General features: G+C 38.3%; 1 protein-coding gene across 5 annotated transcripts in view; it reads left to right on the top strand.

Moving 5' to 3' along the window:
- SYNE1 (spectrin repeat containing nuclear envelope protein 1) overlaps positions 1–26,403 on the top strand; it is a gene marked incomplete at its 5' end in the record, with an annotated part of 295,244 nt that overhangs the window by 173,616 nt on the left and 95,225 nt on the right. For 4 of the 5 annotated variants that reach the window (XM_080616380.1, XM_080616378.1, XM_080616377.1 and 1 more), the window contains 13 exons: positions 1,111–1,266; positions 1,480–1,632; positions 2,550–2,732; positions 5,339–5,476; positions 6,804–6,989; positions 9,251–9,373; positions 11,521–11,703; positions 12,512–12,655; positions 16,153–16,347; positions 17,420–17,560; positions 22,782–22,949; positions 23,606–23,767; positions 25,027–25,221. In XM_080616380.1, the coding sequence (XP_080472506.1) occupies positions 1,111–1,266; positions 1,480–1,632; positions 2,550–2,732; positions 5,339–5,476; positions 6,804–6,989; positions 9,251–9,373; positions 11,521–11,703; positions 12,512–12,655; positions 16,153–16,347; positions 17,420–17,560; positions 22,782–22,949; positions 23,606–23,767; positions 25,027–25,221 (2,127 nt within the window). The remainder of the gene's footprint in view (positions 1–1,110; positions 1,267–1,479; positions 1,633–2,549; positions 2,733–5,338; positions 5,477–6,803; positions 6,990–9,250; positions 9,374–11,520; positions 11,704–12,511; positions 12,656–16,152; positions 16,348–17,419; positions 17,561–22,781; positions 22,950–23,605; positions 23,768–25,026; positions 25,222–26,403) is intronic. The other variant, XM_080616381.1, reaches the window with a different exon arrangement.

Below are 26,403 nucleotides of genomic sequence, written 5' to 3'. Positions count from 1 at the left end.
CGTATTACCGGAGGCTTTGTCCAGCTTGGCCTTTAACACCGCCGGGGATGGAGCCTTCACAACTTCCTTGGGCAACCCATTCCAGTGCCTCATCACCCTTACAGTAAAGAATTTCTTCCTTATATCCACTCTAAACTTCATCTGTTTAAGTTTTAACCCATTACCCCTTGTCCTGTCACTACAGTCCCTAATGAAGAGTCCCTCCCCAGCATCCTTATAGGCCCCCTTCAGATCCTGGAAGGCTGCTATGAGGTCTCCACGCAGCCTTCTCTTCTCCAGGCTGAACAGCCCCAACTTTCTCAGCCTGTCTTCATACGGGAGGTGCTCCAGTCCCCTGATCATCCTCGTGGCCCTCCTCTGGACTTGTTCCAGCAGTTCCATGTCCTTCTTATGTTGAGGACACCAGAACTGTACACAATACTCCAAGTGAGGCCTCACAAGAGCAGAATAGAGGGGCAGGATCACCTCTTTCGACCTGCTGGTCACGCTCCTTTTGATGCAGCCCAGGATACGGTTGGCTTTCTGGGCTGTGAGCTCACACTGCCGGCTCATGTTCATTTTCTCATCGACCAACACCCCCCCAAGTCCTTCTCTGCAGGGCTGCTCTGAATCTTTTCTCTGCCCAATCTGTAGCTGTGCCTGGGATTGCTTCGACCCAAGTGTAGGACCTTGCATGGTTAAACTTCATAAGGTTGGCATCAGCCCACCTCACAAGCATGTCAAGGTCCTTCTGGATGGTATCCCTTCCCTCCAGTGTATCAACCAAACCACACAGCTTGGAGTCATGGGCAAACTTGCTGAGAGCGCAGTCAATCCCTCTGTCCATGTCACCAACAAAGATGTTGAACAAAAATAATCTAATTTAAGTGGAGGTGCTGAAAACTTGACATTTTCAGTATACCTGTGGTCACACAGGAGCAGAGAACTGGACAGTCAGTCATAAATGAGAATCCAGGGAATCCCAAGATAAATTCTTACTAGTGATCTAATTAAAAAATTGAAAGCAACTGGCCTTGTTGCAAACAGCATGTAATGTCTGGCTTTGCTAAGTTTACAGAGATGTTTTTCCCGTTGCATAACAAAATAACAATATTGTTTTTCTGTTATTAGTCTCTCCTTGCTGAAGTAACTACTCATCGTCAGGCTGTTGAAAAAATGGCTGAACAGCAACAGAATAAGTATTTGGGACTTTATACCATTTTGCCTTCTGAACTCTCTCTTCATTTATCAGAAGTTGGGCTGGCCCTTGTAAATGTACAAGATCAGGTAAAACATAGTAGATAAATACATTGCAGGTCTGTAGCCCTACTTCACACTTTATAACTTAGTGAAATACAGGATCCAAGTGTGGTCAAACTACAATAACATGGAATAGTTTTGTTACCTTCTTCCTTTAAATTAAAGTAAGTTAAATGACAGTTAATTTCCTTTCAGGAGGAGAGATTTCTGGTTACTGAATTTAAATCTTCTTGTTGACAGATTGAAGCCAAAGAAAGAGAAACTCAGCAGATCAAAACATTGAATCAAGAGTTTGGTCAGAAAATTCAGGAGATAGCAAATGAACTAAATGCCATTCTTTCCAAACTGAAAAAGAAAACAAATGATATAGCACAAGCTAAAATTGAGCAAAAGGTAAGAACACTTTTCCCTTATTTGATTGTACCATGAATTCTTCTGAATTGGGACACTTCGTAGCACAGTTGTGTATGTGCGGAATTGCATGACACATTTTTTAAATGTAGTTCAACAGAACAGTGGATAGAAATAAAGGTTGACTTATGAGATTTTTTTTTTAGATTATATTCTTTGTAAATTAGCCCTTACAGAGACTTCAGTAAGTAAGAGAACTTGGAGGAAGTAGCTGAGAGTAAACACAAGTCGGATAGACAAATTTATGCTGTTCCCTCTGAATAATGAGTATTACTGAAATCTGAGAAAGTCTGAGAGGCTCCCAGGCTGCTCCTTATTCCAGTCTGTACTGGAAAGGTCATAGTCTATCTCATATCATTTGACACAATGAGGTAAAGTATTAGCGGTGCAGTTAAGCATAATGAAAGGACTCTTGGTTCTTTTTGTAGGTTTCAAATGCAAATGCAAGGTTTTTATCATCCATTAATGAATAACTACTTATTTCTGAGTTTGTAAGGCTATATTTTAAGACAGCAACGAAACTAAACCCCTTTCCAATAAAAAATCCTTGTCATGGCAATGTGTGCTGGCTACTCGTTCCAAAAACAAACACAAAAGGATGGCTAAAAATGGTTAATGCCATTGTGAAGTGACTCAGCCTTTTGCTATGTTAGGGAAAATTATTATTCATTTCAGCTAGGAAGTCAGAGAAGTAAGAGTAATGGCACACATCGAGAAGATGACCAAACATCCTGCTGTTCTGCCGTCATGCTTAGACAAGGATTGTTGGTTTCCAGCCAGAATAAAAACGGAACTGTGAAAACTTTGGACAGGGTATAAAAGTTGTGAGTTTGACTAGAAATAATCAAGCAGAAGGCTAACACTTCCAAGATCAGTGATTTTCTTGTTTTCCTGTGTAGATCCTTGGTGAAGAGTTGGACAGCTGCAATATAAAGCTGTTGGAATTAGACGCATCAGTCCAGGACTTTGCAGAACAGAACACACCACTGGCTAAGCAGTTGGCGAACAGGATAGCAAAACTCACTGCATTGCACCAACAGACTATACGGCAGGCTGAGTACAGAGCAGCCAAGCTCAGTCAGGTATGGTCTCAAATTCTTTCTGCTGTTTCCTTTCAGAACCAGAAGGATCATGCAAACTTCTCATTTATTTTCCTGTAGTTATGCAGGAAGGGACATTCCTTGGTACATCTGACTATTATTAGTCAGAGCTTACATCACTCCTCAAAGAGAGGTACAGACAGGTTAGATCAGGAGGGTGGAATAATTTTGTTGTTTAACATCCTCTGCTGATGAATCATCTGCTGGCTGGTTCCTCTGGTGCCCTGAAAAGTTTATAGGCCTTCTCACAAAGATTAGTATGCCAGGAAATAAAATCTCATTGTACTTTTCAGGGCATCTGTTTTATCACTGTTACCTATATTTGCAGCAGTACAAAAAAACCAAACAAAACAACAAACAAACAAAAAACCAAAACAAACAAAAAACCCCCAAAACAATAAAACAAGCCAAATCAAAACAAAACCAAAACTAAGAACTTCTGTTGTTTAGTCACAATCCATAGAGGGTGGATATAATCTGTAGATTCAACAGTTTCAATAGAAAAGGCTAGATACAATGGCCCTGATAATGAATTCATAAAGATGCTTCCCCTGCAGTTCAAAGTCCCTGATGGCTGGAAAAAGGGAAATATAACCCCCATTATAAAGAAGGGGAAAATTGAAGACCCAGAAAAACTACAGAACAGTAAGTCTTGCCTCTGTGCCTGGCAAAATCTTGGAGCAGATTCTCCTGGAAGGCATGCTAAGGCACATGAAAAACAACAAGGTGCTTGGTGACAGCCAGCATGGCTTCACTAAGGGCAAATCGTACCTGACCAACTTGGTGACCTTCTATGGTGGGGATACAGAACTGATGGACAGGGGCAAAGCAGTTGACGTCATCTACCTGGACTTGTGGAAAGCATTTGACACTGTCCCGGACAGCATCCTTGTCTCTAAACTGGAGAGACATCAACTGAATGATGGACCACTTGGTGGATAAAGAACTGGCTGGATGGCCACACTCAAAGAGTTGTGGTCAAGGGCTCAATATCCAACTGGAGATGGGTAACAAATGGTGTCCCTCAGGGGTCAGTGTTGGGACCAATCCTGTTCAGCATCTTTGTCAGTGACATGGACAGTGGGATTGAATGCACCCTCAGCAGGTTTGCCCATGACTCCCAGCTGTGTGGCTCAGTTGATACGCTGGAGGGAAGGGATGCCATCCAGAGGGAACCTCGACACGCTTGTGAGGTGAACTGATGTCAGTCTCATGAAGTTCAACCAAGCCAAGTGCAAGGTCCTACACCTGGATCGGGGCAATCCCAGGAACAGCTACAGGTTGGGCAGAGAAGAGATTCAGAGCAGCCCTGTGGAAAAGGACTTGGGGGTGTTGGTCAATGAGAAAATGAACATGAGCCAGCTTCAGTGTGCGCTCACAGCCCAGAAAGCCGACCGTATCCTGGGCTGCATCAAAAGGAGCATGACTAGCGGGTCAAAGGAGGTGATCCTGCCCCTCTGCTTCGCTCTTGTGAGACCTCACTTGGAATATTGTGTACAGTTCTGGTGTCCTCAGCATAAGAAGAATGTTGGAACTAGATGATCTTAAGGTCCTTTCCAATCCAAACCATTCTGTGATTTTTTTTGCTAATTGTTGTTATCCCCAAAAAATCCAGCTAAAAGCTAAGAATTGTGTTATCTATGGTTCTGCCATCAGTACCCTGATAAATGAGTTCTCTTTTCTGCATGCATAAAGAAGCTTCTGTAAGGCTTGAAAATGAAAACTATTTCATTATCTTTTTTTTCAATTTCTTCTGAAAAGTTGTTTTTAAAAAGACATAGAAAATTATTATCAGAGTTCAATCAAAGGTACCTGGTGAATAGATTTAAGAATATTTTTGTTCAGCAGGAAGAAATCCACTTCCTGTCATATAAAATGATAAGTAAGGCAGTCATCTAGGATTTGATCCATGCTTCATAAAGGAAAAATGCATGAAAATCAGTGGCATTACTCCTTTTAAGTGAGAATTGGAGCTGAAGGGTACTTTGCTGAACAGAAGTTTGATGATTGGAAAGTAGAGCTTTTTTCCTTTATTTTGAAATTGCAAAACACAGGAGAAATTGCAACATTTCTCTCTTTGGAAATATGACGGGCTAACTGGATGAAGCAGGTTTGGTTGTTTGGTTTGCTTTATTTTTGTTTGGTTGGTTTTTTGTTGTTTTATATTTTTAAAAAGGTGATTTGGGAAATGACATGGAAAGAGACAAATTAAAATAAAGAATGACATAAAGAAGGCTTGGAGTAAGCCATAAACTTCAGGGCAAGAAAGTATTTTGAAACTTACATGCGAGGCTGAAATACGTGCAGGACGTATACCCTCTAAGGATATATTTGGGCATCAGCGCACTCTCCGAATGGGACCTACATTCTTATAGTGCCTTTTTTTCCCTGAAATAGATACACGTTACTGGAAGCAGACGTATTCTAATTCCATAAATACAAAAGTAATTAAAGTATATTCAGCAGTAAGGAAAAGTTGTTAAAACAATCCTCAAGTTAGAAACAATAAATAAAATTAATTTTGTCATTCTCTGATAACTGTACAGAATTGCATCTTAGCCTTATGTGGGTTTTTCTTTTATATCCAGGCTGCTTCACACTTGGAAGAATACAATGAGATGCTGGAGTTCATATTAAAATGGATTGAGAAAGCAAATATTCTAGTGCATGGTAGTATAACATGGAATTCTTCCTCTCAGCTTCGTGATCAGTTTAAAGCTTACCAGGTGATTATATGAGCTATGAAGTCTGAAGGGCAGTGTGTAGAAGAAGTTAATTTCTAAGCAATGAGGGGGTTTTAGACCTTTTTTGCCTTATTGAGCAAAAAAAAGTCTTTAAATGCTTTCTTTGACTGTTCCCCCATGTCTCAAAGATGATTAATTTTTTTGTACAATTGCTTTGATGACTGAAATTAAGATATATTGTTGAGTAAAACTACACGATTCAAAATTAATCTCCATATTTACTCAAGTACATTGGCTTCATAGTAGCTTTTGATTGGGTAATGTTTCTATACATCATGATACTGTCACATTGAGTACCTCTTTGCAGTTGATATTCCTCTAAAATTTTAGTTATCCAAACAAAATTTCCAGTTTAGGTTTGGCTTTTTTTTTTTTCTTTTTTTTCTTTTTTCTTTTTTACACTGAATCGGGGTACCCTTTGTTCTCACCTGATGAGTTTCACACCAAATGTTCTTAAACTGATACCCAGTGGATCAGTTTCTTCCAGTTGCTTCCTGGACATCCCTTACCAGAGTCATTTACTGTCCCTGTAACAGTGTGTGGAATGTGCAAGTGTGGGATCAGTAGAGCAGTTTTAAGGTTGAAGCTTGCCCACTGTCACATGACCATGTGGAACAAATCAAAGCACTATAAGATTATTATGTCTCATTAATGACAAAATAAGACTGCATTAATTATGAGGTTTATATGTACATTAGTTAATTCTCAACTGTCTTCACTTACACTGGGGCAAAGTAGAATGTCACATTTTCTTTTTCTGAATAGGAACCTCTACGCAATTTATCCTGAGGATAGCTGGGAGCTGACTTGTTTTTCTATGGCTTTTTCCCTACTTCAAAATTGATGGAGATACAGGCTTAAACGATGTCATGCCACAGAATGCTTCAGTAGCCATGTTTTAGGCAGTGTTAATGACTACTGCCCTGCTATAAAACTGCACCCAAGCGCATTCTGCTGCTTCCTGTTAGGTATATCAGTCTCCCAGAACAAATTCTATCTACAGATTGTGTATGTTATATTTTTACAGGCTAGTGTATATTCCAAAGTGAATGCAAAACATTAAAATGAAGGGGTTGGTAAGTACAGCTGCTGAAGCTTTATGACTTATTCTTTTGTTTCCTAGTCTCCATAAGCTGAAACACTTTAGCATACACTCAGAATTAAGCATCTTGCCCAAGCCTTACAGGAAATCAGTAGAACTTAATCATGTGCTTACTGATGTGTACAAATTGAAGAGTTTTTAGAATGGGAACACAAAGATACATTTAAGATCAACTTTGGCATTCAATTTGTTCATGTTTCCATCTAGACCATGCTTGATGAGTCTGGAGAGATTCAGGGTGACCTTGAGGCCATGAGTGAGAGGATTGAGTATCTGGCAAGTGTATATTGTACTGAAGGCATGTCACAGCAAGTGCTGGAACTGGGACGGCGGACAGAGGAATTGCAGCAGGTTCTCAAAGTGCAGCTACCAAATCTCCAAGATGCCGCCAAGGTATATGAAAGCAGTTTTTCAAATGCTAGCTGACAGCTAGGGTGCTGTGTGCATCATGTTTCTGAGACTAATAGCAGTGCAGATTATCTGTGGTCTATAAAGGGCGTGATTGTGTTGCCTAAAGTTAGGTGTCTTTGTGTCGTTTGAGATAATGCCTTCAGGTGCTGTTCCAGGTGGGGCAAGATTCCTGCAGATCCTGTCTTATCTGCCCGTTCGGGACGAATGGGGATCATGGTGTCTCTCAAATGGCACTGAGCACCTGTGTTTAGATACTTGAAAAGTGTCTGTGTTGGTACTTCAAACACTGTGCCATTTCCTTTATTCTCATGTTTAAAGATATCTAAAGCCTGCTTATATTAATTCAGATCAGTACTGGACCAGACCTGGGTTTCATAATGTACAACTTACCTCTACAGGGGAGTGCAATAAAAAGAATGAACATGCTTTTTCATGTCACTAGCACTTTTGCTCAGCATTTCCATATGGATTAATGTAAATGTGAATTATGCCTCTGAAGTGCCTGAGGGTGTGGTAAACTGGTGCAAGACACAGGGAAAAGCACAGAAGTCTTTTGTGCTTTGCTTGCTCTTACAGTAAACCACAATATATGAGCAGAAGGCTTTTATTATTTATTATTATTATTTTTATAGAACAAACCAAAGATGTGCACACAGGCAAATGTAGTAGAAGTGAAACTTACTAGGTTCATTTCTCAAAGAAATATTGGAGCAATTAAATAAACTATTTCTAAATTCTCATAAGAAAATATGGACACGAATAGAAGCCAACATAGATTTATGAAGAAATAAAACCATATAAAAAATGTCTAATTTAATATGAAAGTTATAGATTTGTATATAAATGTACAGTATGTCATATATCTTGACTTTAATGTTTCACATGATATTGTTACTAACAAAGTTAATGAGCTTATCTAGTTGAAAATTCAGTAAGCAGGTGTAAAGGTGGCTAGAAAGCTTTTCTGGTGTGTAGTTATCAATGTTTCACAGCTCAAAAGGTCTTTGGGCTGTAGGGGTTTGTAGCATTCTCCCTTGGATCTGGTAGTATTCAGGATTTTCATTAATATTGAATGGTTGAGTGGAGGTTCAGAGATCATGGCTTTTGGGATGCTTAGAAAATACCAGATATACCTGAAAAAAAAATACAGGCTGTTAATTGACAGAGACAGGGGATAATTGTCATGTTTAAATAGGGAGGAACAGGCATGTGTTCCAACAAATGAGGAACTAACTGGCTTGGTGCACCCTGTTAAAAGGTCTCAAGTTCAATGACGCAGATCATGGAAAAATGAATGAACAATGTCACAACATTGTAAAAAATCCAAACGCCATGCAGAAAATAAAGTATAGAATTGTAAGGTTTGTGAATTAGTCCTTTTGTTCTACCTGTTGGTCACTAATGAGGTTTCAGCTGTATCCAGTTTTGCACTTGAAGACAGACATGGACTAACTGGAGAAAGAACAGGGGATAGCGGTGATTGCGATATGTGTATATATTTATAGAAAAGATGCATAAAAGATTATCCTAACATATGATGTATTCAGAGAGAGTAAAAATAATTTGTTCTTCACATTGTTAATGGGGTTGTAAGCAGAAGATTGAAATTTCAACAAAAGGTAACTTAATTTCACACCGTCAGAAAAATATATGTGCAAAAGGAGAGTACTGAAATAGTTGAGTATGTTGTCTGTAGAGATAAGTGGGACTCCACTGCTAGAGGTCTTTAAGAATAGTCTGTAAAGATAAGACAGTTATGTCCTGTCTTATTACAGGAAGATGACTAGAAGACATCTTGAGTTCCTTTGTAGGCCTTGAACTTCATGAAATTAGCTTTGGAAAGTACATGCTGTATTTGAGATTGAGGAAGTAACTTAAAATAATAACTCTGGCTTTGAGAACTCTTTTTCTAGACTGTTATATGACTGGTATTTTTATACAATATTTTAAAATGAATTTTTAAAACTATAAATTAGTTTTGGTGCTGTATATAAGGGACATAGCTACAAAATCCAGGCATAAATGTTTGTAGTGTTGGGGTTTTTTTTCCTGTTGTTGGGCTGTTTGGGTTTTGGTTTTGGTTTTTTTTTGGGGGGGGAGGGGTCGGGGTTTTTTGTTTGTTTGTTTTGCTTTTGGTTTGGGTTTGTTGGGTGGTTTTGTGGTGGTGGTGGTGGTTTTTGTTGTTTGTTGTTTTTTTTTTTCCTCTCCTTGTTTATCCCTGAATCAAGTGTGTTCTCTTACAGGACATGAAGAAATTTGAAGTTGAGCTGAGAGCCCTGCAGGTTGCTCTGGAGCAAGCCCAGGCCACACTGACCTCTCCAGAACTTGGACATTTGAGCTTAAAAGAACAGCTCTCTCACAGACAGGTAAAAGGCCAGGACCTCAAAGTTAGCACTTGAATAGTGCGAGGTAACACTATATAATATAATAATGAATGCTAGTGGGAGTGATTGTAGTGTTTCTTAGGAGAGTGATAATTTGGGACTAGAACTGCCAAAGGAACAGGAAAAATCGTTCCCTCAGAGGGAATGGTTGAAACGTAGTCCTTTCTGAGTCTGTACTTAGCTTGATGTGATTCTGAGAAATGTACATCCAATCCAAGTTTAATCCGTATTAATAGTAATGATAATAATGGCCAGTTCATCCAGTGATGAATGAAGTTCAGTACATCCAGTGCTCTTATCAACAGTTTCTTAAAGTGCTTGAAAAGGAAGTCTAGATTGTTGTTAACAGTTTACTGGTAGAGTTGCAATGAGATAGTGTGTTGCTGTGTCCCCCAATAGTCAATTGGAAAGCTAAGAGAAAATTCAGTTTTCCTAAAATTCAGTCATCCTTAACTTCAGTTACCTTTCTTGTATGCTTAGTTGAATTACCGCCATATTGCTGCTTTCTGTATAGTGCTTAGACTGCTATCAAGATTTGTCAATTTGTTATTTTTGGTCTCAGTCTCACGACAAAAATAATGACCCATTTTATAGCTTTGTGAGTTGCTTAAGGAATGTTTTTTTGCTGCAGGCTAATATAGAGATATAACTGTCTTAGTCTGCTGTTAAAATGAAATGTCAACAGATACATTTTAAGGTTAAAATCTCCAGGAAAAACATTTGGATGGAAGGTAAATTTGCAGAGCTTTCACTTTTGATTAAAATGTGCAGTCTTTATTCTAGGGACTTGCATTCAGATTTCACAATTTGTTGTTGAAGAGTGTAAGTGAAACATATCACCCACTGTAAGAGTAAAGGAATATGGAGTTTACGTTGTTTTTTATGTGTATTCTTTGTTCTGGCTCTAGCAGGTCTCACAGTACAGATTTATTTTGTACAGAAAGAGGCTGTAGCCACTGCCAACCTGTTTCACCAGACCAGAGTGGGTACTGGAGAGTGCCGGGCTGGCATGCAGCCCCCAGGGTACCTCTGGGTGCTGACTGCGCAATAAAGGCAGCTTTGCCAGCATATCGGGCCTGCCAGAGAAGAGGCCTCACCTGTGATGGCTGAAGAATAGGCCTTTATACCAAATCTCTGTTTAGATTATCCACCATATGTCATGAAGGCACAGAAATAAAGAGTAAACCACAATCATGTAAATAAAGAAGGCACAGAAATAAAGAGTAAACCACATCAGCATGCACTTTAGACCCACTTAGCTGTCTTAATGCATATAGTATAGGGGAAGGGAGATGACCAGTCTTTTTATCTCTGTTTGCCACATACACTGTCTAGCTGAAATCCTTTCCTAATGTGCTAAGGCCCCTTTCAATAACTTTGCCTTTTTCTTTCTTTTTTTTTCTTTTCTTTAATAATTTTTCTTTTTTTACCTGTAAATACAGTAACACCCCCTAGTGAAGATAAAAAGAATGTTGGTCAAATCTGTTCATCAGTCTTAATCAAATCTAATTTATCACATAGACCTGTCTCATGCATATGAACAGACAGCTTGAGTGGATGTGAATGGAATAAAGACTATTAACAGGGGCGCCCAGCCAGTGGTTATTCAAAGAACAAGATTTCTGTGTAGCTGAGTTTCTTTCTGTTGATTGTCTTTTGCATTTTAAATAACGTTTTCAGCCATGGCTTTTATTTTCAAAAGAAGGCTGTGAATACAATAGGATTCATTTGCTGGTTTGAAAATGTACTTCTGTCTTAGCAGGGAGTTGGATTTTAACATTAAAATATGTGTATACATAAATGATTCCTATGCTGCTTTGATTTGTGGATTTTTTAACGATATTTTTTGTCAAATATGTTAACAGAAATATTTTGTAGTTAGATACTTAGAAATAGTTATTACTATGCTTTTTAATGAATATTTTTATTCCTATTACATGGGCTTTTTGCTTTAACTAATATTTAGAAGAATGCTCATTTCAGAATTAATAATTCCAGACAAAGTGTGTTATGATTATATTCAATTTAGAGAATAGATAATTAAATTTGTTTGCTTTAGTCCTTGAACTCATCATTCTCTGTGGGAGATCTGCAAAACTGGCTTATTGTGGCACTGACTTTTTTTCTAGCATCTGTTGTCTGAAATGGAGTCACTGAAGCCAAAAGTTCATGCAGTACAAGTCTGTCAGAGTGCCCTGAGGATTCCTGAAGAGGTGGTCACCGGCCTGCCAATATGCCACAGTGCCCTCAGGCTCCAGGAGGAGGCCAGCCGCCTGCAGCACACTGCCATCCAGCAGTGCAACATCATGCAGGTAAGTAACACTCCATCCCAGAAATTACTCTGGGTAACTTGAACAGTGCCATACAAACTGTGGTGCAAACAGAGAATTATATCTCTGTGCATTCCTCTTTTTCATGTCGATGCCATTAAGAAGTTCCCCAATAAGTTTTCATTTCTCTACATTTTTGAGGGTTCTAATAGTCATGATCATGTTAATTGTTGATTAGACTTTCATCAGACTTTCATCTCAGTTCTGTCCTTGATCTTGTGCTTTTTGTAATACTGTTAGGTTTAACTGGACAAATAGCTAATATAAATTGTATGCAGGTTAATTTTATAATATATATAATCCAGTTCATGAAATTAATATATTATTATAACATCAACACTTGGGATTGCATAAAAACTGTTGAGTTAATTAAGTAGCTTTCTAGGATATTTTTTTTTAGTATTAACTTAAAATGTATGTATCTTTTCTTTCTGACTTTGGAGTCATTCAGCATCTATTATATTTTCATTTTCAAGTTTTGTTAAATACAAGAAAACTAGGTTTTGTTTGATTGTTTGAATTCATAATTAAATATGTAAAAGGTATTTCCAAAGAAGAGAAGAATAAGGTTTTAATAGCAAGACATTTTCAGTGATTAAGGATACTTGGTGCTACTTAAGTGTAATATTTCTGAATGGACTTTTCCCTGACTATATTCCTGCTTTGCATATTCAGATACAAGTACCATATACATTAAGTTTGCTGCACTTCAGAAGGAAATCAGATATGCTTGGACAAAATAAATATTTCTATTCATGTGGACACTCAATTTTCTTTTCCCTCTCTCTAGGAAGCAGTGGTTCAGTATGAGCAATATGAGCAAGAAATGAAACATTTACAGCAAATGATAGAGAGTGCCCATCATGAGATCCAAGATAAACCAATAACAACTGGCAACATCCAGGAACTTCAGGTCCAGATTTCACGTCATGAGGTAGGTAGAGCAAAATGCAACAGCTTGGGGTCAAAGGCAGCTCAGGGATCCAAAAAAACTTTTCATAAGCAATGGTCATAAGTTATGTGAGTTGCTTCTCAGGCTTGCTTAAGGCTAGTTGAGCAGATAGGTGTAATACCAGGTAGGAAACTTATGCTATTGGTACAGTGTGGAGCATTCATTTGCTTGTTCAGTTAGATATGTCTTAATCTCCAGGCAAAATTATGGCAAACTAAAGCATTGCATAATTGAGGGACAGTTAACATAGGTGCTTAACTAAGGAGTGTCCCAGAACTTAATGTTGAGCAGTTAATCAAGTGAGCACTGCTAGTTCAGTGATCCTCATATATATAATACATATCTATATATGGGTATATCCTGAAGTAATTACTCATTTCCATGCCAGTAACATTCTGTAAAAAAACAACTAGGGGACATGAATCACAGGAAAAACACAGTCGATTTGGAGGGAAACTCTGCAATGTTGACTCTAAAGGCTTCTTTTAAAGTTGTTGGGAAGAGTTTTGTCCTGTGGATTTACAGGTCCTGCCCTCAGACCCATTGATTGTCAGCTCTTGAATGAGTCAGGGTAGTCTCCGTGCAGCCTTCTCGCTGTACTGGCATTGGAGCTCCTGAGCTCCTTTCCCTTTCTGCTGTCAGGTATTTCTTGGAATAAAAGATGTACCGTTGATCTATATGTGTTACTTTTGGCACTAGATGGCACCATTTCTTTACGTGAGAATTAAAGCTGTGCTATAGTGTAATACAACCTAATGTTAAATGCGTTGCTCATTTACTATCCAGAAGTTACTTGGTATAAATGCAGAGCAGTTTGGTTAAACAAACACTTCTGGGGTTTTAGTACTGAATTAATAATGCTACTATTCTCTAGTCAAATGTTCTGGAATAGAAAACACAGGAAAGTGACTTCATTGGTACAGGGTAATATTCCTGGAGGAAGGAATGATGCTGCAGAGAGGAAGGAATTCAACATGGGGCAGCTTGAAATTTCATCTGCATTTGAACAAGTTCAGTAGCTATGAGTCTTTCTAAATGTCTGTGGGAAAACAGCAGCTTTACTCTATTGCACATGTGGAGATCAACCAGAGTGGACAGGTTTCATACTTGCAAGCTTTCCACATTTAGGGGTAAGGAGTTTTGAAAGATTGAGAGGCATGGTTTTGGCTCATATTTTGTCTGCCAAAAACCTGTGGAAATGCATAGCATAAAGGGTATGTTTCATACCCTATATTACTTCAAAAAGAACTTTGAAAGGCAAATTTATCAAGATGCTTATTACAGGTGTTTTTAATTTAAGAAAACTTCAGTTCCAGATTCCTTGTTGAAGCCTGCATGGACAAGAACTGAAAGGGATGTTTGTAGTAGTTATATTTCGAATTAAACTAAGAGAAAGATAGTAGAAGCAAAATACAACTTGATTTATAGGAATCTTGTATTGCTATGCATGTAACACTCTGAAACTGTTTATTGACCTGTGCTTATTTAGACTTTCATATAAAAAGTGGGCAAGTATCTCCATACTTGTGAATTATTTTAATGGATAATACAGTATTTCATAAGGCATTACTTTTATAAGTCATTTTGGTTTTTTTTTCACAATCGCATTTTTGCCTCCTCTTCCTTGTTTTGAGTATGTTAGATACTCAGTGCATTGGAAATTAATGCCACAAATGTTATTGCATCTCAGTAATAATGATGGAATTGAGTATATTGAATGATGATAATTTCTTACTGAGTCATAGAAAAAAAAAAAAAATCATAGAATAGTTAGGGTTGGAAAGGACCTTAAGATCATCTAGTTCCAAACCCCCTGTCATGGCAGGGACACCTCACACTAAACCATGCCACCCAAGGCCTCATTCAACCTGGCCTTGAACACCACCAGGGATGGAGCCTTCACAACTTCCTTGGGCAACCCATTCCAGTGCCTCACCAGAGTTGTCCCAGAGTTGTCATTCGTTTAGCATTGGTGAATGACTGGTACCTGCCACAGAGAGCACTATTCCAGCTGTTAGACGTTAAAATTATGGCTTAATTTGATTGCAGTTGGGTTTTTGATTGATCTAGTTGATGTTTTGTACTCAAGACTTTGCTTAGTCTCCAAGGTAATTCTTGGAGCTTCAAGAGAGCTCCTTTTGTTATTCACATGGCAGACAGTGACCAGGTGCCATTGTAACCCAGGCAGTAAAGAGTCATCCTCAGTTCTGGTGCTGCTTCCATTTCAATCTCTGTATTCCTCACTATGACTGTTCTGCACTGTGATTTTGAAAAAATAATTTCCAGAAAATGTTATACAGCCCCCCCCCAAAAAAAAATTTCATTTCACCAGCCTGAAGCATTACTTTTGTTTACTTTTTAAAAGAGATTTTAATTTTTTTTTATTATACCTACTAGATGTTGCAACTTCTGTTCCTATTTTTCCTTGAAAACTTGTGTTTGTTGAAGAAATAAAAGTAGATAAAAAAATAAAGCAGTATATTTGAATGAATAATCACTGATTTAGAAGGCAAGCTTATACAAATGTCTTTTTCACTTTATAGATAAAAATTCATACTATTGAATCTCTATGGAAATAGGAACAATAACTTTGGCAGAAATGTGAAAACCTTCCAGCATTGGTGGTTTTTTTTTGTTTATTTACTTTAAGTATATTATTTGAAAGCTTTGGGGCTGGACAGCAAACTGGGTAGCAGTACAGGGCAAGAGAGAAGACAAGTCAGTTTCTAAGGTTGTTCGTTTCCGTCTTTCTTCTCCAACTAAACTTAAATTTATGATGGTGTTTGTCCATACAGATAGACCTCTTTATAGCCATAACAAGATTAAACCATAGCTTATCCAAACAGTGGCAAAAAGTGATCCAGTCTGCATTTAATCTTATTATGTGACTGATTGTGCCTATCACATTTGATCTTGCTAGACACTGTGAGTTATTGTTTGAACAATTAATTCTTTCTGTCGAGAGCTGAATGGGGCATTTTTTACAGTGGTTACCACATAGCCTCATTTCCGTGGCATGCACTATGTGGAGAAGCTTCATCTTCCTCAGATAAATGGAAATAGAAACGGGGTAAAAATAGGACAGGAAGAGGGAGACACATTTCCCTTTGCTGCAGTCTGAAGCTTTTAAACTTCACGTCAGGTTCAGGCTGGATGCGAGCGTGAGGTACCCCTCCCTTCCCTCTGTGATTATCATGCACACAGAGCCTTTGCAGCATTTTTCCGGTTTTGCCTCAAAGCTCTCGGTTCTGCGGTTCAGCTCTGCAGCCCAACGCAGCCTGACTTGTTCCCTCCACTATCAACATCCTGCTTGTCAGCTAGTGCGGCAGTTTATGCAGAGCTCCTGAGAGGCAGTGCTGTGATGTTATTGGCTGGGCTTGGAGGGGAGAGCTTGCATTTGCCAGGAAAGCTGGAATGCTGCGAGTCCTGTGGCCTTTATGGGCAGCCTCTACATAAGGGAAAAAAAAATGTTTCCTCAGGAGCTGGCTCAGAAGATCAAAGGATACCAGGAGCAAATTGCTTCTTTGAATTCAAAATGCAAGATGCTGACAATGAAAGCAAAACATGCCACCATGCTGCTGACAGTGACAGAAGTGGAGGGGCTTTCAGAGGGAATGGAGGAGCTGGATTCAGACCTGCTCCCAGCACACCCTGCTCATCCCTCGGTGGTTATGGTAAGGAATGCTTTGGTCTTGTTACTGTTTATCTCAGCTGCTTGCTTTTGCATCATTGCAATACTCCTGTGTAGCAAATTGCCACAGGTTACATATACATTTTGCTTTTGAAATGGCTGGAAGTGTGGCAAACTAAACCAGTTGCAGCTTCCCCTTCCTGTGGTTTGCTTTATATGGGTTTTCAAGACTTCTTCATAAAGGGTGAAGTTATTTAGCAGACATATACCAGTGGAAGTTTTCTGTAAGAAGATGCAAATTCAGTGCTTTTTTTGTAGCTGTCAGCATGTAAGATCAAACACTGAAAAAGTACTGAATTGCAGGAATGAGATAAAACCAGATTAAATATTATTTCATAACGTTGCAGTGGATAGGTTTTACACAGTGTATTTTTTAAAGCTCTTATCTTAAAATGTTGATGTGATAATTTACAATATGCTGCTATATTTTCAGATGAATGTGTTGGAAATGAAAGCTGGCTAAGTACTGCCATAGGCCTCATGTTTAAATTACTCTGCTTTTGTTTGTTTCTAACTGGATCTCATTACAAATATGCTGCTGATGGCATTGAGATTTTTATCTGAGTGAAAACAGAGTGCTGATTTCAGGATTTTTCATTGTGTAACAGCATTGGGGAAGCAAGAATAGTATGTTGCTACTGGATTGTGTGTATTTTATATGCCAAGTCTATTCCTTGTTCTAGCCAGGCCTGGATACCGAGGCCAATACTGCATTATTCTGTAGCTCCCCACAGTGTTTCCATATGCAGCAGTGATTGTATTGGAAGACATACAGCCAAAACCTAATTTACTATATTGAGTTGTTTGCTATACAATTTCTTTTAAATTCACTAGGGTACAGGAGAGCATATTTATACTGAAGTATGACAAGTAAATGATACTGTTAATTCAACAAGATTTTTAAACTGGTAAATTAAGAGCATGAAGTATGACCAAATAATGTCGTGGTAATTCTGGCCATGTGTTGTTGGGTTTTTTTGTTTTGATCCAAGTCAAACGTAAGTTGAGGTAACTGATTTTCTTCCTGTGCTCTGGGGTTGCTTTTCCTGTGGCAGATGACTGCTGGTCGCTGTCACACGCTGCTCTCCCCTGTCACTGAAGAGTCTGGGGAGGAGGGAACCAACAGTGAGATTTCTTCTCCACCTGCTTGTCGCTCTCCTTCACCTGTGGCTAATACAGATGCTTCTGTTAACCAGGTACCTCCCTCTTGGCATTCATTCAGCTTTAATCTCAGACATGCCTGATTCCATTCCACAGGTGGTTTATTTAATCTTCTGAAATAGTATTTACCTACAGCTCCAAGGAACTGAGGCTTAACCTCTAACCTAACTGAACCTTCAGGTTCTAATTCAAAATGGATACATATACTGACTTCTGAGTTTAAAACGTATAAATCTGGTGTTAAAGCTATTTGCTGTTTTTAAAAATAAATTTTAATTGACAAAGCTCTTGCATGTCACTACTGGTTTATATTTATAACCTTATTTTTATTTTGTCAGTAGTACTTAATGGAATCTTGCATCCTGAGAAGAAATGCAATTTTGTACTCCACATAATAAAACATTGCATTATGTCCATACATATCTTACTGTATTAATGGCATCGTAACATTGAAGTCACACGCTGATATCTTAATACCACTTAAAATATTAACTTTCATGGTTTGTTTCTTTTCTTTTTTTTCATGTATTGTTCATTCCATGCTTTCTGTGACAGTCTATTTTAAGTGGCAGATCAGTGAAATCACTGAAGTTAGATTTTTAAATCAAAACTGAGGGGTCTTGCATTTCTAATAAGCAATGAACCTAGCGCACGGAGCATCATGCACATGAAAGCACATGAAAAATATTAAGCTTTAGAAGTTTAGAGATGAGCCTTAGGGGCAGTCACCACCTCTCTTGAGTTCATCATGTTGTGGGCTTTGTGGTTGGTTGTTTTTTTCAGTTGCGAATTCTTCCAAAATTGACCACTGCAGACTTAAGGGGTAGAATGCATTGTGTTGCATGGCTGAGTAGAATTAGAAAGGTTTGAGCAAGGTGCTCACTGATTCCTTCCACTAATTTCGAAGTTACATGTGTGCTACAGAAGTTGTTTAAATATGGATAATTCATTTTCATGAACTGACATAAGGAAGAATACTAAGGTAGAATAATAAGACTGGTGACAAAATCTTCAACAGAAAAATAAAAAAGTTATGTAATTAATGAGAAGGATTTTTCTAGTGTTCTAGTGTTCTGTTATTTCATATGATCAGAAATTTTCCAGTAAATTTTACTTACAGTAAAAAGACAGCTATACATTTCAGCACAAAAATCTTAGTGAAATAATTAAAGGACCAAGAGCATCTTGCTTCCCAATAAATGAAGCCAATATCAGTTCCTTACATTTCTCTGAAAATGTAAAATCAGGCTAACGGCTCCAGTGTCTCAAATAATAAGGAAAACCCAGCAAAGATGCTGTTGCACCATGAGGTGACATCAAAATGCCAATTTTAGAACCTGTGATTTACTAGGGCAAAATTTAACAAGAAGATGATGTTTTCCATTTAGCAGAATATTTTTGAAAAACATAAAATTGATGGTGTTACAATCTAAAAAACTTACAGATTAAGGTTTCTTCAGTGTGGTTAGTGTCGAAATGATCTGAACATACTAAACAATAAGCAGAAGAACGATCCAAAATGCAGTGGCTTACAAAATGCTTAGGTTCGCACTCACATGACATTGAAACTAAAGAAGCTGTGGAAGTGCCAGTGCTGACCATGATGAATGCCAAGGGAGACTTCAGGAAAGAAGGTTTGTTAAAAAAAAAACAAACCAAAAAAACTAGAGATTAGTTAATAAGGGTCTTAAATGTAAGTTAAAAAATATTATGAATTCACTGAGACTTGGCAGAACTAATTTGAAAATCTTTTGTTATAAAAAGTAGCCAGCATTAACAGAAAAAAATTCTCACAGGAAGGTAACCTGCAAAATACTAGAAAAAAACATGTGAACAGGAGCTGTAGAAAGTTAAGAATTACATTAATTTAGTCTTTGGAAAAGAATTAAAAGATTTCATGAAGTAGGGGGTGAGGAGGAGAAGGTTTGATGTTAAGGCTATTTTTTAAATTCATGCCTATCTTTGTATAGTCTTTCATCATGGTTTCCTAGTGTCTCTTAATGGTGAAATGTGGTTAATCTGAATTCAGACATCTATGCACTCTTTCACATTACTAACAAGTAATGAAAATATAAAACAAATGCCAACTGCGTATTAGTGGAAATACTGGTTCTGTGTATTGAAATAGAGTAAAGCAAGACCATAAATACAAGAAAATGACAGATTTAGCACTGTTAACAGGTGCCCATGTTGTTAGTTTTGTACTGAAACTCCTCTAAGAACAATGGGGTGGGTGGGGAACTATAAAAATGTTAACTGTAAGAAGGCTGAGGAATTTCATCGTATACATTTCAGCAACAGATAACAGTCCTTCAATGCAGTTTATTTTGATGTATAGCAAAATCAGACACTTCATCTGCTGCAGTGCTGAATGAGAAGCCTTTGGAGTTAAAACTTCTCCCCTTTACCCAAAGGTATAGTTGTTTAAAATTTGGCACATTTTTAAAAACTTTTTTTTCCAGAGAGGCAATGCAGCACAATTGAATTGGAGAAGCTGAAGTGTTGTCAGAAAGCTTTGAAGCCACAGCTGATGCTGTGATTCAGGTCTTCAGGACTGGGTCACTGTTAAATATCTTTTTATCTCCTTGTACACAGCTTACTTAATCATTCTTTCTCCTTCCCTTACAAAAACTAGATTCATCTAGAGTGCAACAGCCCTTGTTAAATATCCTTTGAAATCTAAACACACCCTTTGCTCCTACATCCTAACAACAAAGCCTGAGTACTGTTCTTTGGCTAATTTTCACAAAAGCGGGCATGGTATGTTAGGGCCTTTTAGGGGCAACAAAATCTGTTACTTGTAAGAACATCTGGATTCACACTACCATTATCTGAAAGCTCTGCCAAAAAGAAACTGTCATGTATACTCCAGAAAGTAGTTGAAAGGATGAAGGAAGGGGTTGCTTTTCTTTTTCTATGAAAAAAAACTTTTTATTCTGGAAACCGTGATTAAGAAGTCTCAGAAGCCCAGCTTTTCCATTGGTCTTGAGAGAGGGCTAGCTAAGGGCTGGAGAGTAGCTGCTGAGAAGGCAAAATGAGAAGTTGCCTGCACTGGTGCAATTTTTCACTGTGACATGGAAAGATCACTTGTGGTCAGAGTAAAAGATTCTGAAATCGCATTAACGAATGCTGGGCTAAGCTGTTACCTATTCCCTATTAGCTCCTGGACATCAGAAATAACTTTTATCATGAAATTGTTCAATTTTCTTTATTATTGCCTCGGAAGAAGTACCTCATCTGCCACCTTTGGACAGTTTGATGGGAGTGACCTTGTTCCTGTACTCTTCCAGAGGTTGTTTCTTTTTGTTCACACACAGTATTAGATAAGATAATGAAATTACATTGGGAAATAAAGATTCTGCTCCAAGTTAGGATCCTAATTATACTCAGAGTTCTAGTATCCCAGATACAGTCTTGTGTAGTACCTAACTTGTATACACCTATACAGAATCACGGAGCGATTGGGCCTGGAAGGGACCTTTGAAGGTTGTCTGCTCCAATGCCCTTCCTCAAGCTAGGCCACATACAGCAGGTTGTCTGGGACTATATTCAGGTGGGTTTTGAGTATCTCCAAGGATGGAGACTCCACAACTTCTGTGGGCAGGCTGTCGCAGTGCTCAGTAACCCTTACAGTAAAAAAGTGTTTCCTGATGTTCAGAGGGAACCTCCAGTGTTTCAGTTTGTGCTCATAGTCCCTTGTCCTGTCACTGGGCAACATTTAAAAAAGCCTGGCTCTGTCTTCTTTGCACTTTCCTTTCAGGTATAAAATAGAATCATTAAATCGTTTAGGTTGGAAAAGACCTTTAAGATTGAGTCCAACCGATAATCGAGCACTGCCAAGTCCACCACTAAACCATGTCTCTAAGCACTACATCTACAAGTTTTTTAAATGCCTCCAGGGACGAGGACTCAACCATTTCCCTGGGTGTCCTGTTCCAATGCTTGATAAATCTATGGGAGAAGAGGTTTTTCCTAGTATCCAATCTAAACCTCTCCTGGCACAGCTTGAGGTCATTTCCTCTTGTCCTATCACTTGTTACTTGGGAGAAGAGACCAACACCCACCTTGCTACAAAGACATTAAACAAAACTGGCCCCAGTACCAAGCCCTGGAGAAAAGCCACCAACTCTGTTTAACTTCTTTCACTCTTTGGGAATTCGTATTTATACAAACACTCTTATATTTGCAGTACGGTAAAGGGTCTGCAGTCTGTTTGGTAGGCACAGCTCTGTAAGCTGCCAGGTGAAAGGCACTTAGTTTTCTCTCAGTCATATTGCTCAACATGCTGAATTTTCATCCCTGTCCTACAAGGTCAGGAACAAGTAAACTTTCCAGTAGATTTTGAACAACTAGGGGCATTTACAAATGCAAAGTTGTTGAGGAAACTGGATAATAGCTGCTGTGTTGCATGGTCTGGACATAGTTCACGAAGTGAGGCTACTAAGTGAGAGGAAGGAAGGCTGCAGGGTTTTTCACCTTCCAAATAGATGTGGTAACTCTTATTACATGGTTTTGTTTTAAATAATCCTTGTTGTTAAGTCTGCTTTCCTGACTTAAATATAAATACTGTGCATGTTTCCTTAATTTTAAATTTTCTGTATATCTTTTTAATTGTCACATGTAATAGTTGAAGGAATCCCCATGCACTGAATATGGAATGTCTGCTGTGAAACAGTTCCACCCTGAATTTTCAATGGCAGTTTGAACATTTGACCCTTTCTCATAGCAATTCTGGTCCCTTTTCCCACTGTCTTTTGTAAGTTAGCCGAGAGTATCTATTTCTTTGAAAGCTTACTATAAGCTAGTGTTTTGTACTCTTTCTTACATCGTTGACTAGCCCTTCAAGATATTCATTTTTGGTTCTTCTGTTGCCTTCTCTGTGTTCATTGGAATGACATTCTTTGTCACCTACCATGCCATAACCCACTGTCTGTTGCGATGATGCTAGAACAATGCTCCCACTTACAGCACTCCCCTCCCAGCCTTTCCATGTCTGTCCATAGTTGCCTCCTGTGTCTCCCAGCTAATATGATCATGAAAAAAATGCATCTGCAGTGGTCTTCATAGTGAAGCTCCAGGCCATACTCAGTGTTCTACTCTTTAATATGTATTTACTGTGTTGCTCAGAGGTTTTATGGTGGATTTGGCCTTTTTTGGGTTTTATTTTAATGGACATATGCAATGGGACAGTATATGGGGGAATGTTACATAGTATCTTTCATTTTGAAAGTGCCGTAATGTGCTTCGTGCTTGTAGGACATTGCTTATTACCAAGCCTTATCTGCTGAACAGTTGCAGACAGAAGCTGCTAAAATTCAACCCAGCACTTCAGCCACCCAGGAGTTTTATGAACCAGGCTTAGAAACAGCTGCTAGTGCCAAACTGGATGATTTACAGCGTTCTTGGGAAACACTGAAAAATGTGGTAAGTCTTCATCTGAAGGGTTCAAAAAAATTAGATAGTTTGTAAGGAATAAAATGCAAAGAACTAGTTTATTTAATATTCTTCTTTGCAATTCTTGGTTTTCAAGCATAAACAAGAATTGTTAGTTGTGATGTTATATTATGTTTGTTCTTTGTTTGGAAGCCCGTGTTGGATGGACCTCCATTAAGTCCTTAAGGCTGATGGCCAATATTTCTGAAGGCAACTATTGTTAAGACTACATTGCATAACCTAACAGGGAAGTCCACTCATGCTGGATGAGCTGCCAAAAAAAGGCCTAAGAATCCAGTTTCCTCAAGTACTGAGTCAGCTTAACACATTTCTACGTAGGAGTGCAGCATAATAATTCAGTGAAGTATGACAATGGTCAAGGTTTTGATTGCATGCTATAAATTTTAATTTTTTGCAGAGGCACATTAGCTATTATGGGATATTAAGAACTATACATCTAGCAAATAGTGCATATCCACTTGTTTGAGTGCATAAAATCTAAAATTAATAGTCCTTTATAATTTATACTTTTGAAAACTTGTGGCAAGTTCTTGGATTTAGTCTGGTAAGCCTAGGGATGTAAGAAGCAGAAGAAAGAGTAAATTCTTTATCAGAGGTCAGAATTTATACATTCCATTTCTTTTCAGATCAGTGAAAAGCAGCGTACCCTCTATGAAGCTCTTGAGCGTCAGCAGAAGTATCAGGACACACTCCAGTCTATATCCACAAAAATGGAGAGCACTGAGATCAAACTAAATGAGAGTCTGGAACCAGCCAAAAGCCCAGAGAGCCAGATGGCTGAACATCAGGTAAAAATTTACATGTGACAAATAGAGGGAGGGCATGCATTACGCACATATCTTTAGTTCCCTTTTTTTAGAAAGCAGCATTCTTCACAGCTGGATGCCTCAAAAACATGCATTAGTTGTATGAAACTTCTCTGTTAACTGCCTTTCTGGACTTCCTGCAGTTCTAAAGATGATGTAATGTGGATTCTTTTAATAAAGAGCCTTTTAAAAAAGTAGACTAAATAGTAAGAGTTTGTCCAATCAAAATTTTCAGCAAAATCTTTTGTCAAAGATGGTGTTCACTGACACCTACAGATACCGTTCTTCAGCATCAGTGCTGCTAGCATACATTGGACTATTTATGATGTTTCCAAGTTTACTAAGATCATAACCAATACTGATGCATGTTAAATTGATCTAAATACAATCTTTGCTTTGTTGAACAAAGCAATCTAAAGCATAAAAAAAAATCCCTCCCAAGGGAAGTCTTGAGAAATGGCATCCTGAATAAGAGAATATTTTGTCAACTAACCAATCTGACATCTGTCCAAGTTGTAATCAACTAAGCCTTCTGTTTGATAGCTTGCAACTATGTGGTAGGGCCAATTTTCATTTCAGTATGAACTCCATGACCTGAAAAGGATAACTTTTGGCTTTTGTATCACTGTCTGTGATGTCCTGTGCATCCAATGTGTATACTGTCAGACATGAAGGTAGAGTGTCTGCTCTAAGGTATTAGTAATGCAGCATCCTTTTGTAGGTATCTTGGAAACTGATCTATGGGATAAGAATGGTGATAGTAACTTCTTTTACACCATGGAGTTAATCCCTGGATGTTTACATATATTGCTGGATGTTCTTTGTGGAATTAGTAAGTTTCAGGCTGGAAGCTAACTCACACCCCTATTTCTCTCTCACAAACATACACTCACTAACTTGTTCATCATCTTCACTGTATCTACTAGAACACCCTGCATAAAATTTTTTGAAGAATAGATCTGTATGTATAATATTTCAAAAAGACTTCCTTTTGGTGATATGTTTCAAATTCCAGGTAAGTAATTAAATCCACATTTCAGTTGTCAGATGTATGATCTTGGCTTAATCACCTAAAAGCAGGACTCAGACTCTACCAAACCAGCAGTGATATATTCCTGTACTCTTATGTTCCTTATGCTCCCCTGGGACAGCTATCTTGAATTTTTTATTAAGCCTCCTGAGATACTTTCTTCTCACTGATAAATGCAGCAAATACTTCCTCTGGTCTCATTTCTAAATAGGCTTTGATGGATGAGATTTTGATGTTACAAGAAGAAATCACTGAGCTTCAGACATCATTAGCCCAGGAGCTGGTTTCAGAACCACTGGATGCAGAAGCTGCTGATCAGCTGGCATTGCAATCCACTCTCACAGTCTTGGCAGAACGAATGGCCACAATTCGAATGAAGGCATCAGGAAAACGACAACTATTAGAGGTACAACTATAGAAGTGGGTCATGTTCCAGATTTTGAGAGCCACTTTTGGCAGATCTGTACTTTCACCGAAGTTCTTAGTCACCACTGAGTGATGATAATTGAAAAAGTAAATTTAGTTCTGCTCATTTCTCACAATTCCTTTCACTAATAAGCTATCATTCTTTTTTAACAGACCCCTTATCTTAATGCTAGGTGGTAAGCAACCAGAAGGAACTTGGAAACACACTTCAAGAGTTATGTAATATATATATATAAGTTTATTTGGTTTTTAATATCCACATTGACATTTTCTCAGTAGGTTCCCTTGGTATTCCTTGTTCTCCACAGGAGAAGTAATGAAGTGCAGGTATCAAAAGTCATGTTACCTACAATAAAATTTTAAGGAGCCACCTCTCTAAGAAGAGGGAAAGCCTTACAGGAAGTAACACCTCTTCTAAACTGTTCCATTGTTGTCTGTGCTCATCTTACCAGTGATTGGTATGCAGACTTTTATCATGAAAGATGCACCGCTTTATTTCTTTGTCTACCAGCTTTACCAAAAATCTTTCAAAACTAAGGTGATTTTTAAGAAGTCGTTTGTGTATAGGAATGTTGCTGTGTGAATTATATAGATGAGAACATACAGTCATGCTAATGCTGGCTACATTAGTTTGTCTGCTTGGAACATAGCAGGGCAGCTTTGCTGCTGTCCCGCTAAGAACTGCAGCAGTGAATTCACAAACACAGCAACTGCTGCCTTTGTTATTTCCAGCATCAATTGTTTCTGGGAGACTAAGTGAGAGCTGACTCTGTGGAACTAAGCCATGGTTAGTTGCTGGCTGGGGTTAAACCACAACACTGGAGTACAGGGGAGTCCCAGGGTGCATCAACTGCGTTAGTTCTGTACAGTGACCTGAATAAGTCCAGAGAAAATATCTTTGTTATTCTTTAAAAATTGCATTCAATTTTCCTTCTCGGAATAAAAATTACTTTTCTCTAAAAGTAAGGGACTAGAAGGAGATCTTACAATCTGCTTGGTAGTACTTAAGAGGAGATGCCAACTAATAATTTCAAGGTAAAGCATGAGTCAGATACACTGCTATCAACTATTGTTAAAATTCTGACAGTTACTTTGCTATAATAGCAAATATGTGTGGTAATTAAACAGTATTCAGTAATATAACCTGTGCACTTTGTAGCTC

This window comes from Psittacula echo (genome assembly GCF_963264785.1).
Source record: "Psittacula echo genome assembly, chromosome: 4".
Classification (NCBI taxonomy): Eukaryota; Metazoa; Chordata; class Aves; order Psittaciformes; family Psittacidae; genus Psittacula; species Psittacula echo.
Note: the sequence above shows the minus strand (reverse complement) of the source record. Positions and strands in the feature narration are given on the sequence as shown.